Here is a 20,081-nt window from a genome sequence, read left to right as displayed (position 1 = left end):
TGAATTGTATTTATGAAATTATTATTGTATATATTATATGACTTTTATTACTACTGTTATTATGTACAGTATAAAACAGGTTATTAACGCGGATTTGTTCAATGTTTTCCCCACAAAAAGATGATTATGATGCTATTGTATTTGAAATTGCATTATACTTATCTTTCAATGTAGACAACAAGTTTCTCTCAAAAATAGCATTGCTTTTTTAAAAATTGTTTCATGATTTAGATCAAAGAAATAGCAACACCAGAAAATCTTGTTGCCAAAACAGTTGGTGACTCACCATGTAAGACTTGTGTTAAAAATATGTGATTTAAGATAATTATTTAATACTCATATTGTTATTTAAGTTTTTACTTGTTTCTTTTTAGCTAAATTTGGTGTCGCTAGCTATTATTGGAGAAAATATCGACTGATTCATTAGATAAAGTTTGATGCATGCTCTTACCCAGTTTCCTTCTTCACGTTTCAATCATGTATATTTTAGGTGACCTCGTCCAGGTTACAATTTTACTTGATTGAAGCTTTATTTTATTTACTATTTTTTTATAATTGAGGTTCAGGGATTTTTTTTTGGGGATATTCCTGGAATACCGGATATTTTTCTGAAATTTATCTTTTTCCATATCCGAAAAGTTTTCCATACATGCAAGTTAAAGTATATATTATTGTCATCTATTTGTTTTTATGTTGTTTTAGTCATCATTCATACAAAAATTAAGAAAAGTTTTTAAAAAATTGAGAAACAACTTGGCTGAATGCAAAATTAAGGGAAAAATTAGGGGGAAAATGTTTTGAATTTTTTCAGGATATTTTCCGCAAACGATTTTCCAAATTTTTTAAATATAATGATTATATGAAAAATGTAGTTAATATATTCATTATTGTAATTAATTTTTATTATACTTTTATAATAATATGATTATTTTGCATTGTAGTTTTATAATAATAAAAAAAGTATCAGGGTGTAAGATATCTTATAACATTGCAATAAAATGTCACATATATAATATTTTATCTAAACATATTATATTATTTTATATCTATGTTTTATTAATTTAGGTTTAATAAATATATTACAAAGCTTAGCTAAAAATCGTGTAACATTATGGCAGATAATTCTCATATTGCAACATGCAAAAGATCAAACCCTAGTACAAGGTATACTTTTTTTTCTACCCTGTTATATAATATTTTAGACTGTCAAATTTGTCGATGTAATTAATTTAATAATAAATAAGTTATTATAACTTATTTAATATTAAATTTATTAAGCTACATGACAAATGATAAGTTCTGTATAAAATATTATTGACTAGGAGGATCCAATGGTATTGTTATGTTATTGCCTAGGAATATCACTCTGTAGTAAGACACAATAACCTTTTAACTTTTAAAGTTTGAGAAAATTCACTTTTCCCTCTCTTCGTCTTCTTTTGTGATCGCACCCTGTAGCAAGAATTTAATTTTGTTCATATCTTTTTGGAGAATGTGACTTGATTCTGAGTTGAATTTTCAGCACTCGGTATTTATTGGTGACCTAATTTGACAACTCTTTATTATACATACTTTTAGTTTTATACTTAATATATTATATATATTTAGGGGTAGATGAGGCTCCTTAGCCGTGGTGAATGTTTCCACAGCAAAAGGAGCCTCAAGGTGAAAATCTCACCATGGGTAGGAAAATCATGATATGAAATCCCCACTATAATGTTGTGTGGTTATGTGGTAACTATTACATTTTTATAAGTTGTTATAATTTTTCTGTGTGCATTCTAAAATTACATTTAATGTTCAAAACTTTGTAGATTACTCATTTAAAGCAACTTCGTGGGCTGTCACTTTTGCATCTAGTGAGTTAATGTATGAACAAGTTAATGCAGAAACAAGTGCAAATATAAGAAGATGGAAAACAAAGAAAACAAATTATTTAATCAGATGTTATCACATAAGGTGAGTACAGGTCTTTTTCTAATCACGCTCATCAGTTATTAACTTTATATATAGATATATATTTATCTATAGACAGATATTAGATATAGATATATATAGATAAACAATATTTCTTTAGACTTGTATTTTTTATTTTGTACTTCTTTTTTTTATTTATCTGTCGACTTTTTTGTTATGTCTTTTATTATTAAATCCTTATTTATTTTTTAGCCAATAAGACTATAAAATTAGAAGGCAAATGACTTTTTTTATTTTTCTACATTGTATGTAGTATTGTTTTCTCAAAATTATTTAATGATTTAGATAAAAGAAAACAACTAGAAAATCTTGCTGCCAAAATGTTTGGCAACTTACCAAGTAAGATTTGTTTTAAAAGTTTGTGATTTAAGATAATTATTAAATAATCAAATTATTATTTAAGATTTTATTCGTTTTTTTTCAGCTAAATCTGATTCATTAGATAAAGTTTGATGCGTACTCTTATAGGATAAAATATTGACTGATTCGTTAGATTACGTTTGAAGCGTGCTTTTATGGGAGAATATATCGACTGATTCGTTAGATTAAGTTTGAAGTGCGCTCTTTGTGGATCGAAGCGTGCTCTTCGTAAGTTGCAGATCTATGACTTTGTACTTATTACTTATTGGATATAAGGAGGATATTTCAACAAAAGTACAGCTTTTATTACAAATTCAAAAAGTTTATGTCAAGAACTAATATACTGACTAATAAAACCATGTAATTTAATACGTATTAAATATTTCCTCGACGTTGAGTTTTTTTTCTTTACCCGAATCCAAACACTTCGTTTTTATAAAGCATAATTATTACTTAAATATCACGTGCCAAAATTAATGTGAAAAGCACGTCTTTTAGACAGTTCATGGGGACCAAAAAGTCACCTAAATATCACGTGCCAAAAGTAACGTGAAAAACACGTCCATAATTCACGTGAATTGGTCATTTGATGGGGACCAAAAAGTCGCCTAATTGTCACTTGCCAAAAAAACGTGAAATTCACGTTTTTGTCACGTCGCTGTGCCTTCTGGGGTAGACCTGGGAGATGTGATAATAGAATAAGATTGTAGATGATATTATTTAGGTAAAAAACATAAATTAATGTAAAGAAAACAAGTAAGAGGAATTAAATTTAACGACTCAGGAAGGTGGGGAACCATATCTCACACTCTAGTCATCCTTAGCAATGATAAGACAATGGTCTATAGACCATTGAAATGATAAAATAATGGTCTATAGACCATCGTCTTATCATTTGCTAAGGATGACTAGAGTGTGAGTTATGGTTCCCCACCTTCCTGAGTCGTTAAATTTACTGTTTGTCGTTAAATTTAATTTTTACTCATATAAACATTAAATTTAACTGTCGTTAAATTTGATGTTTATATGAGTAAACAAATCAATATAAATACGCTGGTTTATTAATGGCTACCATTTTTAAAATAATTGCACCATACAAAAACTATATAATAAAATAAGTAGATTGCAAAATAGTAAGTAAAATGAAAATAAATGATAGTTCGGGCAATATAAAAAGAAAAAAGGCTAATAAATACGATATTATTTATGGTCTAAATTCTAGATAATAAATTAAAAACTGATAATCACCTGTGTAACAAAAATATATAAATATATGTAAGTGTCATTAATGTAAAAAATTCATAATATAAAGCTCACAAAGCGCTAAAATTCGTGGGTGTCGGAGGTAAAAAATGTTGGTGCCATAAGAACGATTTAGAATTACGTAGTGGATGAATAGTGATCTCCCTCCTCAGGAATGCACTGCGATCACCAATGACGTTTCGGAGAGCCCAAAACCAGCACTAACACCACTCCTCAGGGGCTTGTCCTTGCAACAGATCTCACCGCCTGCACTCGTAACTTTCTCCTTCATATTTAACAGACTATTCATTTGTAATTCTGATTTTTCATAGGATGTGGTAATTGAGTTGGTTAGCAATTTATTGTATCGATCTTTATATAATTGATATAAATTCATTGTTTTATCGACTTGTTTCATCCGACTTACATATTATTTGACATCTTTAATTAGTTTGTACTAAAAAGCGCTTTTTATATTACGAAAATTTCAGTGTCGTAACTACAGGGAGCACAACCTCGCAAGGCGGGGGAAGAGAGGGGTTGAACCTCAGGGAAACCCGCGAAGATTTAGAAATCTTACGCACATTAAAACCAACAACCCAACCGACATTTGACCCTAAAAAGACGTAATTTGAACGTTCAAAATTTGTTCAGAATGTGATTTGAACGCTCAATAGACGTCTTTTCAGCACCAAAAGCTGACTGGGAAGTAATGGTTTTCAAGAATTAACTCTTTTTAATTATAAATTTACAATTTTTAGATGTAGTTAAAACATTAACAGAAACTTCTCTAAAAAGTTCGAAAAGAGAAGGGCAAACTAAAGCTCTAAAATTAAGGGACAAAATATCAAACTTCGAGTTTGTTTTTATTTGCGTATTACTGTATTAACGAATGTAAATTATGCTTGAAAAACTTAAAAAAAATTTAATTTAAATGAAGCGGCCAGGTTTTTAGGTAATATTACCTAAAAACCACTCATATAGTTAAAAACTCGTCATTGGAGTGATACCTTAACAAAATAAACAAATAAAGCAAAAAAAAGTAAAAAAAATCATAGCGACCAAAACAAAATTAAAAAAAATTAAAAAAAATTAAAAATATTTAAAAAAGCAAAATAAATAACACAAAAAAGGGCAAAAGCATATAACTGACATGATAGATAACGAATGAATGAGATAACACAACGTTTGACGATCAGAAGGATGATAAAAATAATGAAAAAAAAAAAAAAGGATATTTTTAAAAATTATGATGAGACAAAAAAATAAGAAATAACTTGAATAATAGCAACAAACAAAAAAATAATTAGCAACAAGACCACAAAAAAAAAAATACGCAATAAAAAAATAAGCAATACTCAAGTGTAAGTCAATATAAAAGATGCACAAAATTACGCAACAGTATAAACAAAACAGATATACACGACAATATAAAATATACAAAAAAACACACGACATTATAAACAATACACAAAAATACACGACAGTATAAACAATCCATGCAACATAAATTGATAAAACTTAAAAAATGTTATTTTTGTATCTTTTAATAACTTAAAGTTTTTTTATTTTCGAATTTATCACGTTCATTTTTATTCTTTTAACTTTGCGTTTAGTTCTTCTGTTTATTTAAAGTTTTTCTTAAATTTAATCTTTAATGTTTTTTTCATCAATTTAATCTTTAATATTTTAATTGTTTTCACTTTATTTCTTTTATTTTATTTTTCAAATCTTCTATTCTAAACAATTTTTTATTTGTTTTTTTTTGCCTCTTTTGTCTATTTTTCACCTTTTCATCGTTAATAAAATGCTTCCTCCATTTGCGATGTCATTGCAAAGCGATGAATTAAATCGATTTTATTATTACAACAGTATAATAACAGAAATACCCAAACGATTTAAAAAAATTTTCCAACCCGCGTTATTTATGCAACCATTTAAAAAAAAAAGAGATCACAGAGTAGAATGAATGTTTTAGCAAACGTGCTATTCATCAAAACAGTTATATGGAGAGCAATTTTTCTGATGTAAACACAGCAAAACTGCTATTGATGACAATACTCGTGACTGCTGCTAGTACAGAAAGATCCTTCAGCAAATTAAAGTTAATCAAAACATTTATAAGAAATAGCATGTCTCAGGGGCGTCTCAAACGTTGTGCAGTTTTGACAACAGAGAAAGAAAAAGTCCAAACATTAGAATTAGATATAGTAATTTTGGAATTTGCGAATAAGAATACAAGAAAAATTCATATTTAAAGTAGTTGAAACTTCTTAGGATATTTTTCAAGTTATTTTTTTCTATTTTTAATGGCATTCTGAAAATTACTACGGAGAAGATAGTATAGCTGTTATGAATATAAAATTTCTGAGGTGAGAAGAAAGTGAGTTATAAGTGAGGTAAAGTTAGTATTTGATATTAGGAATGCTTCCCTCAAACATAATTTCAATGTTTGTTTTATTATATAATTATTTGGAGTGGAGATTCTACGATCTTTCTCTAACTTTCAGAATAAGTATTATTTATATACTTAATTGTGTTTTATTAACTAGATATAAAAAGCAAATATTAAATACTTAACTTTTAAATGTAATAGAAAAAATTATTTCAAAGGGGAGGGCCTCGTCACGTTTTAGGGCAAATTTGTTGTTACGTCTCTGTAAATTTTAAAAATTTAATTAATCACTTTCAAAAGCAATCAAATCTTTAACTTACTGAGGAAATTTCTTTATTGATATCGTAGTTTGAAGAATTGAAATCATTGGTACTGCTCTGCAGATTTCGATTGTTGAAGAAAGCTCGCCTTCCGTCTCATCCTTTTTATAAGTTCTTCTGGTTTTTTTCAATAGTATAGGAATATTCATAATAAAGTAATTAAAATTTACTTTCTCGATTTTTTTCGTAGTAAGCCGCATTTAAACTTAGGTACACTAACCATACGAAATCTTCTTGTATTGAAAAATATAAAAACAATACTGAATTGTCAAAGGAAGTAGGGAAGTTAAAAGAAAGTGGAGCAAACCCAACAATTAAATAGAAAATTATAAAACGTTCTAAATCTTACAATCCCACGATAAAACAATGCAACCCCTCGATAAAACAATCTATGTCTATATGAAAAGTATCTCATAATATCTTACACCAATGATAACTTAATAAATAAGAGGAATGAGTAAGTGTAGCCTAAACGTAGACATTAAAGCAACTTTCTTCTTTCAGAATTTGATACGTGTAATTAGACAGCCGTTTTAGGTTTTACTTTTTTTTTTCTTATCTTTTTTTTTTTGTTTTGTCTTAACGGTGCACACTGCAACTTTATATTTTGACGGGTTTTTTTAATTTTGACGGTATTAAATGGCTGATGATTGCCATCAGGCATAAAAGTATTAGTAGCACAAAAAGTTATATTTTCTTTGTTTATATATATATATATATATATATATATATATATATATATATATATATCTTGTTCTATCTCTATTTATTCTCTGTTTTAACATTAGAAGCCTTCAAAAAAAAACTTTGATTCATTGAAAAAGTTTTTAAATAAAATAAAAATATTGATTTTCAAACTATTTGTCTCAGCAATACATGGTGTGATGACAAAAATATTGAGAACAAATACAATTTCCATTTGCCTAACTATATAGTGATTTAACGCATCGGGGAAGTTGGGTGGGGGTTTGTATTTTTATTACAATTTCATTATTCTATAAAATAAGCCAGATTTAAGTTTACCCACCCATCGTTATGAAGTTTAGTGCATTAAGCTTATTAATAAAACCTTAAAAAAATGTGAACATTCTTTTTTAACGGTGATTTTTAAATAAATAAAAAGCAATAAGGTTGATAAAAAAAATTTGTTTAAATTTTTTATAGTCTTTTATGTGTTGTGTTAACTAGCTTAACCTTTTACTGCCTACGGTATTTTTATATCAGAATATTATACATAATGGAATAAGACATTTCATGAAGCTTCATAATTTTTTAAAACTTAAACTCTACCAAGCCATTCGATTACTTCATTATTAAATATTAAAAAAAAAACGGTTATATAGTTTTTTATTTTTTATTAAGAAACTTGTTGACATATTTCTTAAAAAAAAAACGCTTTAAAATCAAACTATTTATAAATGCAAGAAAAAGTTTGATGTATCCTTGAAGTCAAAAAAAATCACATGGTTATTTGTATCTTTAATAACGCGAATGGTTACCATCTTGGATGCGGTAAAATAAATGATTAATTGAATTTAAAAAGTAGTTGAAATTGTACGTAAATGTTGCATAAAGTGAATTATTGAGTAAAAAATAAATTTAAATTTATGAATATTTTGAAAAATAAAACAATGGCGCTGAAAGGTACGAAAGCAAACATGAAATCCAATGACTATACATATTCCGTGCAGATACTTGAAAGATGACCCAACTGAATGGCCATCAGTTCAATACCATAATGTTTATCATTATTTGATCAAAAGTCCCGGAATATTTTTTATTGAGACTATGGATGATAACAAAGTACTAGATGGTCATAAACGTTTTGTCTCTAGTTGGGTACAAACAGTTTTAGACATTAAATTGCGCTCTGATTATTTTGTTTTGAAAGCAGAGGCAAGATCATCAAACAGAACCATTGATTGCTGTTGTCAAAAAAGGATAAATTAGCTTAAGTTGCTGTAACTGCATGGTAGAACATAGAGTAATTGTAAACTTAATTTACAAAACGTTTTCAAATTAAATCTTTTTTTTATTCTTATATTTATTTTAAAATTTGATTTAAAAAAAAATGGCTTCTCAAGATCCAAATAATAAGATCCAAAGATGGAGCAAACACCAAACGATTATATGTTTATACTTATGTTAAATAAGGTTGCTTTGCAAAAAATTGTGATGATTGGAGTTTGAGAACAAAAAAGCCCTAAAATTTTAGCTAAACCTGCCGGAAACGTGAGAGTGACAAGTTGGTAAAATAATTTTTGTATTATTCTGAACAAAACTTATACTCATCGATAAGTTTTATATTTCAAACAATAACTTTTTTTGTAAAAAATCTGTATTCCCCTTAAATTGATGGGGGTTTAAACTTCATAAACCTTCTTAAATTAAGTTAATTTAATTAAACCCATAAACTTTCTTAAATTAAAGTCATACTAAATTCAATATCGGGGACCTTTAGTTTGGAAAAAATTTCTTCCAATCTTTAGTAAAAAACAAAACTTTGTTTTAAACCGCACTTTGCAAAATTTTAAGGATGATTCAAAACGGTATTTACTGAACATGGAATTCGATATATTAGATTTCAAATACCTTTTTTGAAAACAATTTAAAGGTTTGGACTGAATCGCTTGAAAATAAATTAAATCATTATCACTTTCTTTAGCTTTTATTAAAATGGTTTCTAACCATTAGTATAAAAGATAACGAAAATAAAATTGTCTTTTTCGTTCAAATTTTTGATGATATTAAATAATCAGCCCAAATACTTATGTTTGCATATATTGCTTTTTTTTTTTTTAATTAAACAACGCATTTTTTTTTTGTGTTTTTATAACTTTCATGATTTTCTGTCGTTTTTACTTTTTTATTTTTAAAATTATTTTGCTGGAAGATTGTTAGCAACAAATTATTTTATTGCTGAAGTATTTGATTTGTTTTTGTTTTTGTATTTATACTAACTTTTTGTCTTTTATCATTTATTGTGCACGTAAATTTTTGTGTGACGGGGCTCGGTGATAAGACAACCTGTCTTCTTCTTGCTCCGGCCAGGATTTTTCTTTTATTGTAATTTCTTTTTTGTAATATTTATCAACGGCAAAATAAATAAATAATAAAAAAAAAAAAAAATAAAATAAACTTTATATGTGTATAATTTTTAAACGCTGATAGTTTTTTGGTATGAAATTTGAAGTTTATTGATAAATATAAATTTAGATAAGAATAATAAAAAAATTTTATCATCATGATGCTCTCACATTTGGGGCAGGTGTAGCGAAAATTGTTGGGCGTGTTATTTTCTCGACATGTTATGCTCGTCAAACTACTGAAATCATATTTAAATTTCAAATAAATTGAATTTTCCAAAAAAAGATAAAAGTGAACTACATTAAAGAGTCTGCATAAAGAAAACAATTTAAAGCGGAAATATAAAGCTCTACTGGAATCGGAGAAAGAAGAAACAAAAGAAGAGAAGAAAAAATTCTTTGTTATTTCACTAAAAACTCTTATAATCTGGAATAAGACAATTGATAAAACTTTTGATAAATTTGGTCAAGAAAATTCAGAATAAAGGTTCAACTAATATCTACTATCACAGCCATACTTCAGGCGTTTTAAAATAATAAAAGCTGGAAATGCCTCTTTAGATGCTCTTAATTTAGATGCAAATTAAGCTATTAAACGAATGATTGCTCCATGAGTGAAATTCTTTGGATGACGATTCATTTAAAGAATTTCACCTCGTTGTTTCTGAAAATATTAAAAAAAAACAAGTTTGAACAAAACGTTGCGAGCTATTCCCGCACTCCAGAATTACAGTTTATTTGTCGACTTTAGAGATAATATGAACTTAAAAAACATAAATAGTGATTTACAAGTTTTTTTGAAAAAAATTAATAGTTACTTTGTTTGCAAATGTAAAACTTTATTATATTATATATTTTTTATTTACTATCTGATACGTTTTTCCTCGTTATATTGATCAGCTTTTTATGATTTGAAAATCCCCCGAAATCGAAATTTATTTTTCCTCATAAAGTTCGAATATGAGAGAAAGTACCGATTGTATATATATAAAGAATTTTCACTCATGAAAAGAAGGTCGTTTTTTCAACAACTTTAACAAAATCAATAAAAAAATTTGACAAAAACATGTTTAAACAATTACTCGAGAGCGTAGTTACCGTCTACTTCAATTACTGCTTCACATTTGCTTGGCAGACGGTCGATTCCACGAGATTCCACGAGTAAAGAAGACGTGATTCTTAGAGGCAATCCGCACTTTGATATCGACCATCAAGTCCTCAAAATCGTTGTAAATCTTATTTATTTGACAGTTTTCAAATTGTGGTTGATGTGATAGTACGTTGGTATATGGTGGATGTGGAAGCAGATCCCAGCCTTTGTTGGCGATAAATTTGACGACGCAGCGTTTAACATGAGGACGTGCTTTATCGTGGTGGAAGACAATATGGATCTTTTTGCCGCGATTGCAGCGTGAAGGCAATCAAGAAGAGCCAGGTAGGCGTCGCTGTTGATTTTGAACAGCTGCTTGCCGTTGTTTATCAATAACAAATGCGATTTGAAATGACCTCCCAATGGATGATTCCGCTTGGTGTCCTAACACACACTTTTCCAAGCTTTTTGAGACGATGACATTAAAGCCAGCGTTCGTGTTGTCAGGCTCTCGTCAAATTCCACGGCTGCTAGAAGAGCCTGATTGACAAGTTCCGATGGCCGACCTCTTCGTGGCTTATTCTCTTAGCTGGTGTCACTAGATTTTAAACGGGAAAATTACTCCGTACACTGACTTTTGCTGACTGTTCCTTTGCCAAATAGTTTGTTAAGATCGCGAAATGACTGTGCAGCTTTCCATCCTTTTTCGAAGTGGTTGAGCATAATCTGGCGAATATGACTATGGTTTTCGACATTTTTCTTAAACAATAGAGAAGGTTATTTTAATACAAAAATAATAAGCAAAACGTTACTTTTCACTGATGAAAAACGCGCTGATATAAACGCGGGATAAATATGCATCATCCTAATTAATAAGTTATAAAATATCAAAAATAGCATAACATAAAAATAACATAAAAATATGTTTTATAACTTATTATAACTTAACGTCCTATAAGAAATGTCGCTAAAACAATCAACCTAATCAAATATTAACATGCCAAAATTTTTTGACGCAAAACTTTTTTTAAGTTTTGCGTCAAATTAATTTGACGCAAAATTTAAAGCTTCAAAATTGGCGATTAACTGTAATTTAATAACCAATTAATTGTAACCTCCCAAAGCAACTAAGTTGCTTGGGTGAAAAAGTTGCTTGGGTAATAAAGCGGCTGAGCAACTACTAAGAACACCTTTTTTTAATAAAAAAAGTTTCGAACCTTAATTTGTATTAAATATTATGATTTAAATAAAATGAACTTTCTTTGAATATTACTTATTCAATATTTTTTTTCGCTTTTTACTTGTACTTCAATAAATTTAAAATGATGTATTTAAAACAAAACAAAAATCAAATTTAGAAATATTTCAGCAACTTTAAAAATGTTTAAAAAATAAACATATTTTTATTTAAAAACTTTTATTTACAAATTTTTTTCTTGTCTTTTAGTAATAATTACTTTACAACCGGGTTGATAGCAAGTTTGTTTCTTTTTTAGATAAAAGCCAACCCTATTGTTTATTGATTTTGCAAATAAACTATTCGAAGTTTTCGATTATTAAGTATTTTGTCGACTTCCTATATTTAAAAGTTTACAATATATAATGCTTTTTATTTGATTGTAAAAAAATAGCCTTAGGTACTAATCCATTGGATGCTATTAAGGATTTTAATATTAATCTATAAAAAGATGATAGACTATGTTATTCTCTCGAGATTTAAAAAGAAATGCCAATATCAAGTAATTTTTGTTTTGCTAATTAAAATTCTTCACTGAGTTCCAGATAAAATTATACGAAGTATACGAAAGCGTTGAAGAAAATGTAGATTTTTTTATAATAACAATAACTATTGATAATAATTGTTAATAACTACCTCAAAATTGATCTTTAAATAAAGGATTTTAAAATATTATGTATTTGTTAATGTAATAATATGCAATCGTTACCATAACGATTATATTTGTCAACGAATTTTTTTTTTTTATAAAAAATAATAGCGACTGTAACGCTTTGATATTGTTATACTTTCGTAAAAATCCTTTGTTTTTAGCTTTTATGTTATTTTATAAAGTTATTTAAAAAAAAAAATTGCCCTTGATTATCGTTTATTAAAACATTTCCAAGAAAATGGTTGAAATTTTTATTTGGAGTTTGGCGCTAAAATAATAATTATTTTTTTAACCAATTAAAATTTCAATTACTTAAATCGAAGTCGTTGACAAACAATTATTAGTAGGGAATCATTTTTACCTGATGATAAAATTCTTTTAATTTTACACTTGTCAAAATATTTATTTTTATTTAATGCAGTTATTTACATCAAATACAAGTTTCTCATTTCGAAAAATTTATTAAACAAAAGGTTTGTACAACTTGTTTTTATCTTTTTGTTGTTGAATGTGTTATTGATGCATAACGAGTATTGAGTTATTTAATAGACTAAAATTACAAAACGTACTAACTTGTTTTTAGTTTCATCCTAATATGGTTAATGCTGAATATAAAGCCATCTGGAGTTTTAGAATGATTATCTGGGTTTTTTTTTCTATATGGATCTTCAAAACAGGTATAATTATGAATCGTATTATTAGTGCAAAAGCATTTATGCAAAAAGTTATTTATCTAATTCAATATAAACTAAGGAATAAGTCCTTAAAGTTCTATTTAATTTTTTTTGTATTTTAAATTCGTTAAATAGCATTTGTATTCTAGAAAGTGCAAAATGGAATGCCAGATTTTCAGTGTATACGGTAGGCTATGGGCAAGCAGCTATAATGCATTGTACCTTTAGTAATAAATTTGAAGGTTTTTATAGATCAAATAGAGAACCTATTTTAGTAAATTCCCGTGTTAAAGTATTAGATGGAGAAGCTAGTTCAAAAATACTTGAAATAGATAATTTACAGGAGTCAGATTATGGCAATTATACTTGTACTGACTCAACAGGATCTGATACAGTTTTATTAGAAATAGAAGGTAAGTTTAAAAAATACAATATAGGAGTATTTTGAATTTCTTTTATATTTACACAAGGGTATTTTTGAAAAATCTAAATTTTGAATTAATTTTATATTTTTTTTAGTCACAATTCCGTCAATATTGTCTCCCCAAAAATTTGTTTCTGGATCTACTGGTTTTATTCAAGCACCAGTTTATGGTAAACCAAGATATAAAATAACATGGTCCTATATTCATCCCTCTGGAATTAAATTATTTTTAGCCTCTCTGGACAGTCACGATACTGTAGCAGTTAATGGTAAATATAGTGTTTCAACTAATGGTTTAACAATAAACAACATACAAAAAGCTGACAGTGGAGAGTATGAGGTATCATCAACAACGTTTGGTTCTCGTGTTAGCCAAAAAGTTTTAGTTGATGTTGGTGGTAAGACTATAGTTATACTAGAAGTATTAATAAATATAAACAAGTTATTGCATTTCATATATACATTTTAAAAATGTTTTTTTTTTAAACTAACTTTTTTTAGAAACTGGGGTACTATTTGAAAATAGTTTCTTAATTAAATTTATTATAAATTTTAAATTATATCAAAGTTTATACATATGTTTAATTTTTTGTTCAGAGAAACCAACTTTAAAGTCAAAAGGTCCAACACTACTTAATTCAACTGAGGGTTTGGATCTTTTTATTCCCTGTCTATGGAATGAACCAGTCAGTAATGAAACTTGGAAGTTTGAAAGTATATCTACCAAATTCATTTCTACAGTCAGTCCAAAATTATATAATGCATCTGGGCTTTTCTTAAACAATCTATCAACTTCTAATGAAGGCAACTATACTTGTTTAGCATCTAATTTTTACGGAGAAAGTTCTCTCACAGTATTTTTATCAAAAGTGTTATGTAAGACTATAAAATATTTGTTATAAAAATAGTCAAAACATTTTAATTAAGTATACATGTTTATTTTTTATAAAATTTACAGTTTTTTGTTTTTGTTTGTTTTAAGCTATTCCAATAATAAGAGCAGATTCTTTTAATAATGTTACAACTTTGCCACTAAAATCATTTATTATAAGTTGTGCAAGTGATGGATCGCCTCCACCTGACATTACAATCAAAAAGCTTCAACCTTCTGCAACCATCTTGAAGGTGATCTTAATTGTCATTTAAAAAATTTTAAAAAGTTATTTTAAAGCAGCACTTTTAGGGAATTTATATATTTATTTAATTTTTAGTTATCATTAATAAAAAAATACTTTTTTACTTTTTAACTTTCGTCCAACACTTGTGTTTCGGACAAAATCATTAATTTAATTAAAAATTAATTGTTTTTGTAAAAAATGCAAATTTAATTGACCAAAATGTTTTTAAAAACATTCTGAATGTTTTTAACAATATAAACAATGTTTTTATTTTTATTTTTTTAAATAAAATGTTTTTGTTTTTATTTTTTGTACTGTAAATCATGCGCGGAGTGTTGCTACATTGACTATCTTATAGCCTGACTCGCAACAAAGTGCTGCTACATCGACTGACAAATAGCCTGACTCGCAACGGAGTGCTGCTATATTGACTGACAAATAGCCTGACTCGCAACGGAGTGCTGCTGCATCTACTATCTTTTAGCCTGACTCGCAAGGGAGTGCTGCTACATCGACTGAGGGTTTGGTTGGGGCAGGCAGTTTAATTAATAAAAAAAAAAATTTCGGTCTTGCATTTTAATTTTTACTTTTTATGTTCTGACAACATATAAGAGTTCTATATATATACATATGTATAAAATATATATATTTATATATATATATATATATATATATATATATATATATATATATATATATGTATATATATATATATATATATATATATATATATATATATATATGTATATATATATATATATATACATACATATATATATATATATATATATATATATATATATATATATATATATATATATATATATATATATAATATTGCTAATCGATAGTCATACTCTAACCTAACTAAGTCATACTGGTAGCAATATCATATCTAAGTCATACTAGGTAGCTATCTAAATCTTACTACGTAGCAATGATAGCTTCCGTGTATATATATATATAGACTGGCTAGGTAAGACATGGGAGGGAGTGCACTACAGCAATCTTTTTTTTTTTCCATCATTCTTTAGAGTTTTTTTTATCATTTTCTGAAAAAATTGATCCAGGAAGGGAGGCTAGAGTTAAGGAGGATACTTTTTTTGCTTTTATTTTACTCAATGATTTGAAACACTCTATCTCTTGCTTTTGAAGCAAAGGCTCTACCATTACTCCACTACTGCATGTTGCAGTATAAGATAGTATTTGTACTATATAAAATGTTTAATTCCTTTTTTATCTTAAAATATTTTTGTTTTTTTAGTCAGGGATTGGAATTGTAAACTACACAACTCCAATTGATGAAGCAACTAGTGGTGATTACTTGTGTGAAGCTCAGAATGGGGCTAAAAGCTCAGATGGCTCTGTGGTTGTAGCTAAAAAAAAGATGACTGTAGATATACTATGTAAGGTTTTTTATAAATTTTTGTATTATGTTTAGTCTTAAAACAATTTTCATTATATATTCTGGTTTTATAGCTCCTCCGTATATTTTCAAGAATTTATCTACAACTAAAGCTATTTCTGCTGTTGGTCTTGACTTAAAGTTTGATTGTGTTGCAACTGGAAATCCAATTCCATATATTACATTTGAGCATACTGCATTTCATCAAGCTCCAATCATAACAAGGGCAAAAACAACTAATATTTCTTTAATATCAATGGTTATTAAAAATGTCACAAAGGAAGATTTTGTACTTGTTAATTGCATAGCAAAAAACAATATTGGGTTTGATGAACATCTAATACAATCAAAAGAAGTTTGTGAGTATTAAAAATGCATTGTAGTTAAAAAAATTCTTTTTATACAAATATTCTCCTAATCTATTAATTTGATAATTTATTAAAAATAATATTTAAGTAGTATATAAAAATTGAACAGCTTACTTTTATCTAATTTACTAATATTTCAGTAAAACCCCCTACCCCAGAAGGTTTACAAATATCTGGACTTGCTGGATTGGAATACATAGACCTGCAATGGAAATCTGTAGTTACAGCGGATAAGTATATCATATATGTTAATGATACATTGCAAATACTTGAATCATATAGCAATTATGTTACTGTAAACAATTTAAATCGTAATACTTATTACAATTTCAAAGTAGCAGCTCATAATATTGCAGGGCTTGGATTTACTTCAGAATCTATTGTACTTAAGACTTCTTCAATTAGTGAGTTTATTATTTTGGGGTGTCACAATATTTTATTTTGTATACCGATGTTTGACTTTATCAGTTCTATTCTTTCATGTTGCAAATAACAATAACAGGCTGATGAGATAAGAGAAGCCTCTATAAATATGTTTTTTAATACTTTTTAGTTGCAACCAATTTGCAAGCAGTATCATATAAACAAAATTCTTTCCTTTCTGATTTCAATTAAACTATTAAAGCAGTGTTGAGGAAGTTTTAACTAGATGTAACTTTGTCTTACGCTTTAGTAGCACAATTTAATATTTTTAATAATATATTCAGTAATAAACAATAATCGAATTTGCATGTTGGAATAGGATATCATTTTTCGTCCCTCCACTTTTATACATTCATTTATTTCTTATTTTCTATCTAAGATTATTATTTATATATAAAGACTTCATTATTGTGAATTACCTTATTACTTCTGAAAAAAAAGTAGTTTTGAAATCATATAAGTTGGAAAACTAGCTTATGCTAGAATTTATTTACTTGTTTTACGTGTTTTGGTAATATATGGCTATATATGGAGTTACATTTTGTACAAAACAATTCAATTATCTATCAATTGTTATTAATGTGTGTGTGTGTGTGTGTGTGTGTGTATGTATATATATATATATTATATATATATTATATATATATATTATATATATATTATATATATATTATATATACATATACATATATATATATATATATATATATATATATATATATATATATATATATATATATATATATATTTAATGGTTTTTATGTACAAATATTTAATAAAATAAGTTTGCACTTAATATCACTTTTTTAATGTTAATATACAAAGTATACTTTATAATATAAATATACTTTATATTTTAACAAATTAATATATATATATATATATATATATATATATATATATATATATATATATGTATATATTTATGTATATATATATATATATATATATATATATGTATATATATATATGTGTATATATATATATATATATATATATATATATATATATATATATATATATATATATATATATATATATATATATATATGTATGTATGTATACATATTTAGTTCCCAATGTGCAACTTTATTTTTTGTTTTTGTAATTTATCTATTAGCTTTTTTAACTTTAAATTCAAATTTTTTTAAATTAATATTTGTTGTGTACAAAATTTGTATCATAATCATATAATCTTTTATTATTTACCATCTTGGTTTATTATCTATCTTGTTTATTAAATTATAGTGAAGCCTGGGATCCCCACTAATATTACTTTAGACAAGAGTAGTAGTAGTTCTGTTGTAAAGTGGAAACCTCCTCAAAATGTATTAAGAGAAAAAAGCATTATTAGCTACTCTGTTACAATATGCAAATTCGATAATTTAACAGATTTTGAATCAGATTGTACACAGCTAGATGAAACAAGAGAAACACAAATGAAGCTTAACAAACTTAACAAAGCCACTACTTATAAAGTATCTATAACTGCATTAAACCAAGGCCTTAAAGGAGAAACAGCTGTTTTTATTTTTCAAACAAAAGGTATGTTTTAGTAAATAGATTTTTTTTAAGATTATCAATTTATTTTTTATAATTTATATTTTATTTAAGTTTATAATAAGTATAAATTTTTTTATAATTTGTATTTTATTTTGATTTAATTTTTATAATTTATATTTTATTTAAGATTAACAATTTTTTTTTTAATTTTAGATGCTGAGCCCAATGCAAATTCTGCTCTTGGAAGTACGTCTCTTGATTCAGGTTCTATTGCAGGCATTATAATAGCTGTTATAATGACAATTCTTGTTGTAGTAGACATTTTTTGTTGTTTTTTTAATAATTGTGGGTTTACACACTGTTGTTATGAAGCATTTTGCTCTTCAAAATCAACAAAGTATATACCTTCTGATGGTAAACATAATGAGGAAAACGAACTTAAACCGTAAGTTTATAAACATAAAGTTATTTTATTTAAAAGTTTTAAATTATTTTTTAAAACATTTGTTCGCAGTTTTTTGTTACTTAAAAATAAATTTATCATGTTGAGAGTAGTTTTTTAAATGTATTTTTTTTTTTTAGTGCTAAAGAGAAGTTATTAGAAAATGCAGTTTAATTTTTATATCACTAAAGTATTTATTTGACATAATGCTTTTTCTTGGCTAGAGATTTTTAATTACTTTTTTTTTTTCAATGTAGATTATATTTACTAATATATTTTCCAAGTTTTTTGAAGGATTTTAAGGTTCCTGTATTTATGTTTTGTATATTTTTTTCAATAGCATTGTTCAAAATTGTAATCTTTATTTTTTTATGATGAAGTTGTAATGTCATATTTTTTTAAGTTTCTTTATTTATAAAAAATCTCAATTAGGTAAAAAAAATCTGTTTGTTTGTTTTAATTCAAAATATAATTTAGTTTTATTTTATATTTTAAATTTTTTGTGTCTTTGTGTTCAACTTATATATAGCAATATATGTATAGCAATAGCAAATTTCTTGTGTTTGACTTGGTTCAATCATAAAACAGTTTTTAAAAAAGCAAAAATATTTTTAGATTTAAAAAATGTTTTTAAATTATTGTATTGATACTTTTTGAAATGTTTAAATGTTATCATATTCTCAGTTTTTTGGTGTTCATTTATCACTTAATTGAGTCAATGATTTGAAAACCCAAATCCTATCTAAACCTTATTGAAAATTGGTTGGATTTTTTAAAAATTTATTATACAAATATGAATTAATATAAAAAGTTTCACATAAATATGTTTTTTTAAATCGCTTGGTAAGTATCTAGGCAGATTATCACTTACAGGAAATTTTCTTCAGAACAGAAAGGACAAGCTAACAGTTTAAGCATGTACATTTTAAAATTTTTTCTCACATGCTTGAATGTTTTACTTTTCCCTTCCATTCCGAGAAAATTTTAACTAAGTTCAACTTTTTCTTGTGATACCATAAGAAAATTAGTACACAGACTTATCAAATTACTTAAAAAAGAAATTAAAAGTATTTTATAAGTAGCGCATTTCCAATATATTTGTAAATGATTTTGAAGGCAATTTAACATATTGGCTTTAAAACATTTCCTATTGCATTTTATTATAGTATAATATAGTAATACATAATAGATTTACACAATTAGTAATAATATAACATAATAGTATATATTATGTTATATACAGTATATAGTATATATAGCCAATAAGCTAAATTATGGAAACTGAAGGTAAATCAGAAATTCAAAATAGAGAAAATGAGAATCCTACAATGTAAGTGATATTATTTTTTCTACTAACATTTTATT

The 20,081-nt window shown here is 26.4% G+C and overlaps 1 protein-coding gene and 1 long non-coding RNA gene across 4 annotated transcripts; both read left to right on the top strand.

The window, feature by feature from the left end:
- The first annotated feature begins 203 nt into the window (after window positions 1-203).
- On the top strand, window positions 204-2,677 carry LOC136074958 (uncharacterized). Its single transcript, XR_010635599.1, has 5 exons — window positions 204-289; window positions 375-504; window positions 1,066-1,959; window positions 2,263-2,316; window positions 2,402-2,677. It is a non-coding gene; the product is annotated as an uncharacterized LOC136074958 (long non-coding RNA).
- A 9,311-nt stretch (window positions 2,678-11,988) lies between these two features.
- LOC100204034 (neural cell adhesion molecule 1-A) lies at window positions 11,989-19,399 on the top strand. 3 transcript variants are annotated; one of them, XM_065789040.1, is made up of 13 exons: window positions 11,989-12,209; window positions 12,781-12,832; window positions 12,943-13,036; window positions 13,183-13,446; window positions 13,553-13,855; window positions 14,055-14,333; window positions 14,440-14,582; window positions 15,840-15,981; window positions 16,055-16,339; window positions 16,489-16,752; window positions 18,020-18,316; window positions 18,488-18,719; window positions 18,857-19,399. In XM_065789040.1, the coding sequence occupies exons 1-13, from the start codon at window positions 12,169-12,171 to the stop codon at window positions 18,888-18,890; spliced, it is 2,430 nt and encodes an 809-aa protein (XP_065645112.1). In that variant the 5' UTR covers window positions 11,989-12,168; the 3' UTR covers window positions 18,891-19,399. The 3 variants fall into 3 exon arrangements, with proteins under 3 accessions (XP_065645112.1, XP_065645113.1, XP_065645114.1); XM_065789041.1 differs by having other exon boundaries at window positions 12,034-12,291; XM_065789042.1 differs by lacking the exon at window positions 16,489-16,752 and having other exon boundaries at window positions 12,154-12,209.
- Window positions 19,400-20,081: the final 682 nt, after the last annotated feature.

Source organism: Hydra vulgaris, chromosome 01, assembly GCF_038396675.1.
Source record: "Hydra vulgaris chromosome 01, alternate assembly HydraT2T_AEP".
In the NCBI taxonomy this organism is placed as follows: Eukaryota; Metazoa; Cnidaria; class Hydrozoa; order Anthoathecata; family Hydridae; genus Hydra; species Hydra vulgaris.
Note: the sequence above shows the minus strand (reverse complement) of the source record. Positions and strands in the feature narration are given on the sequence as shown.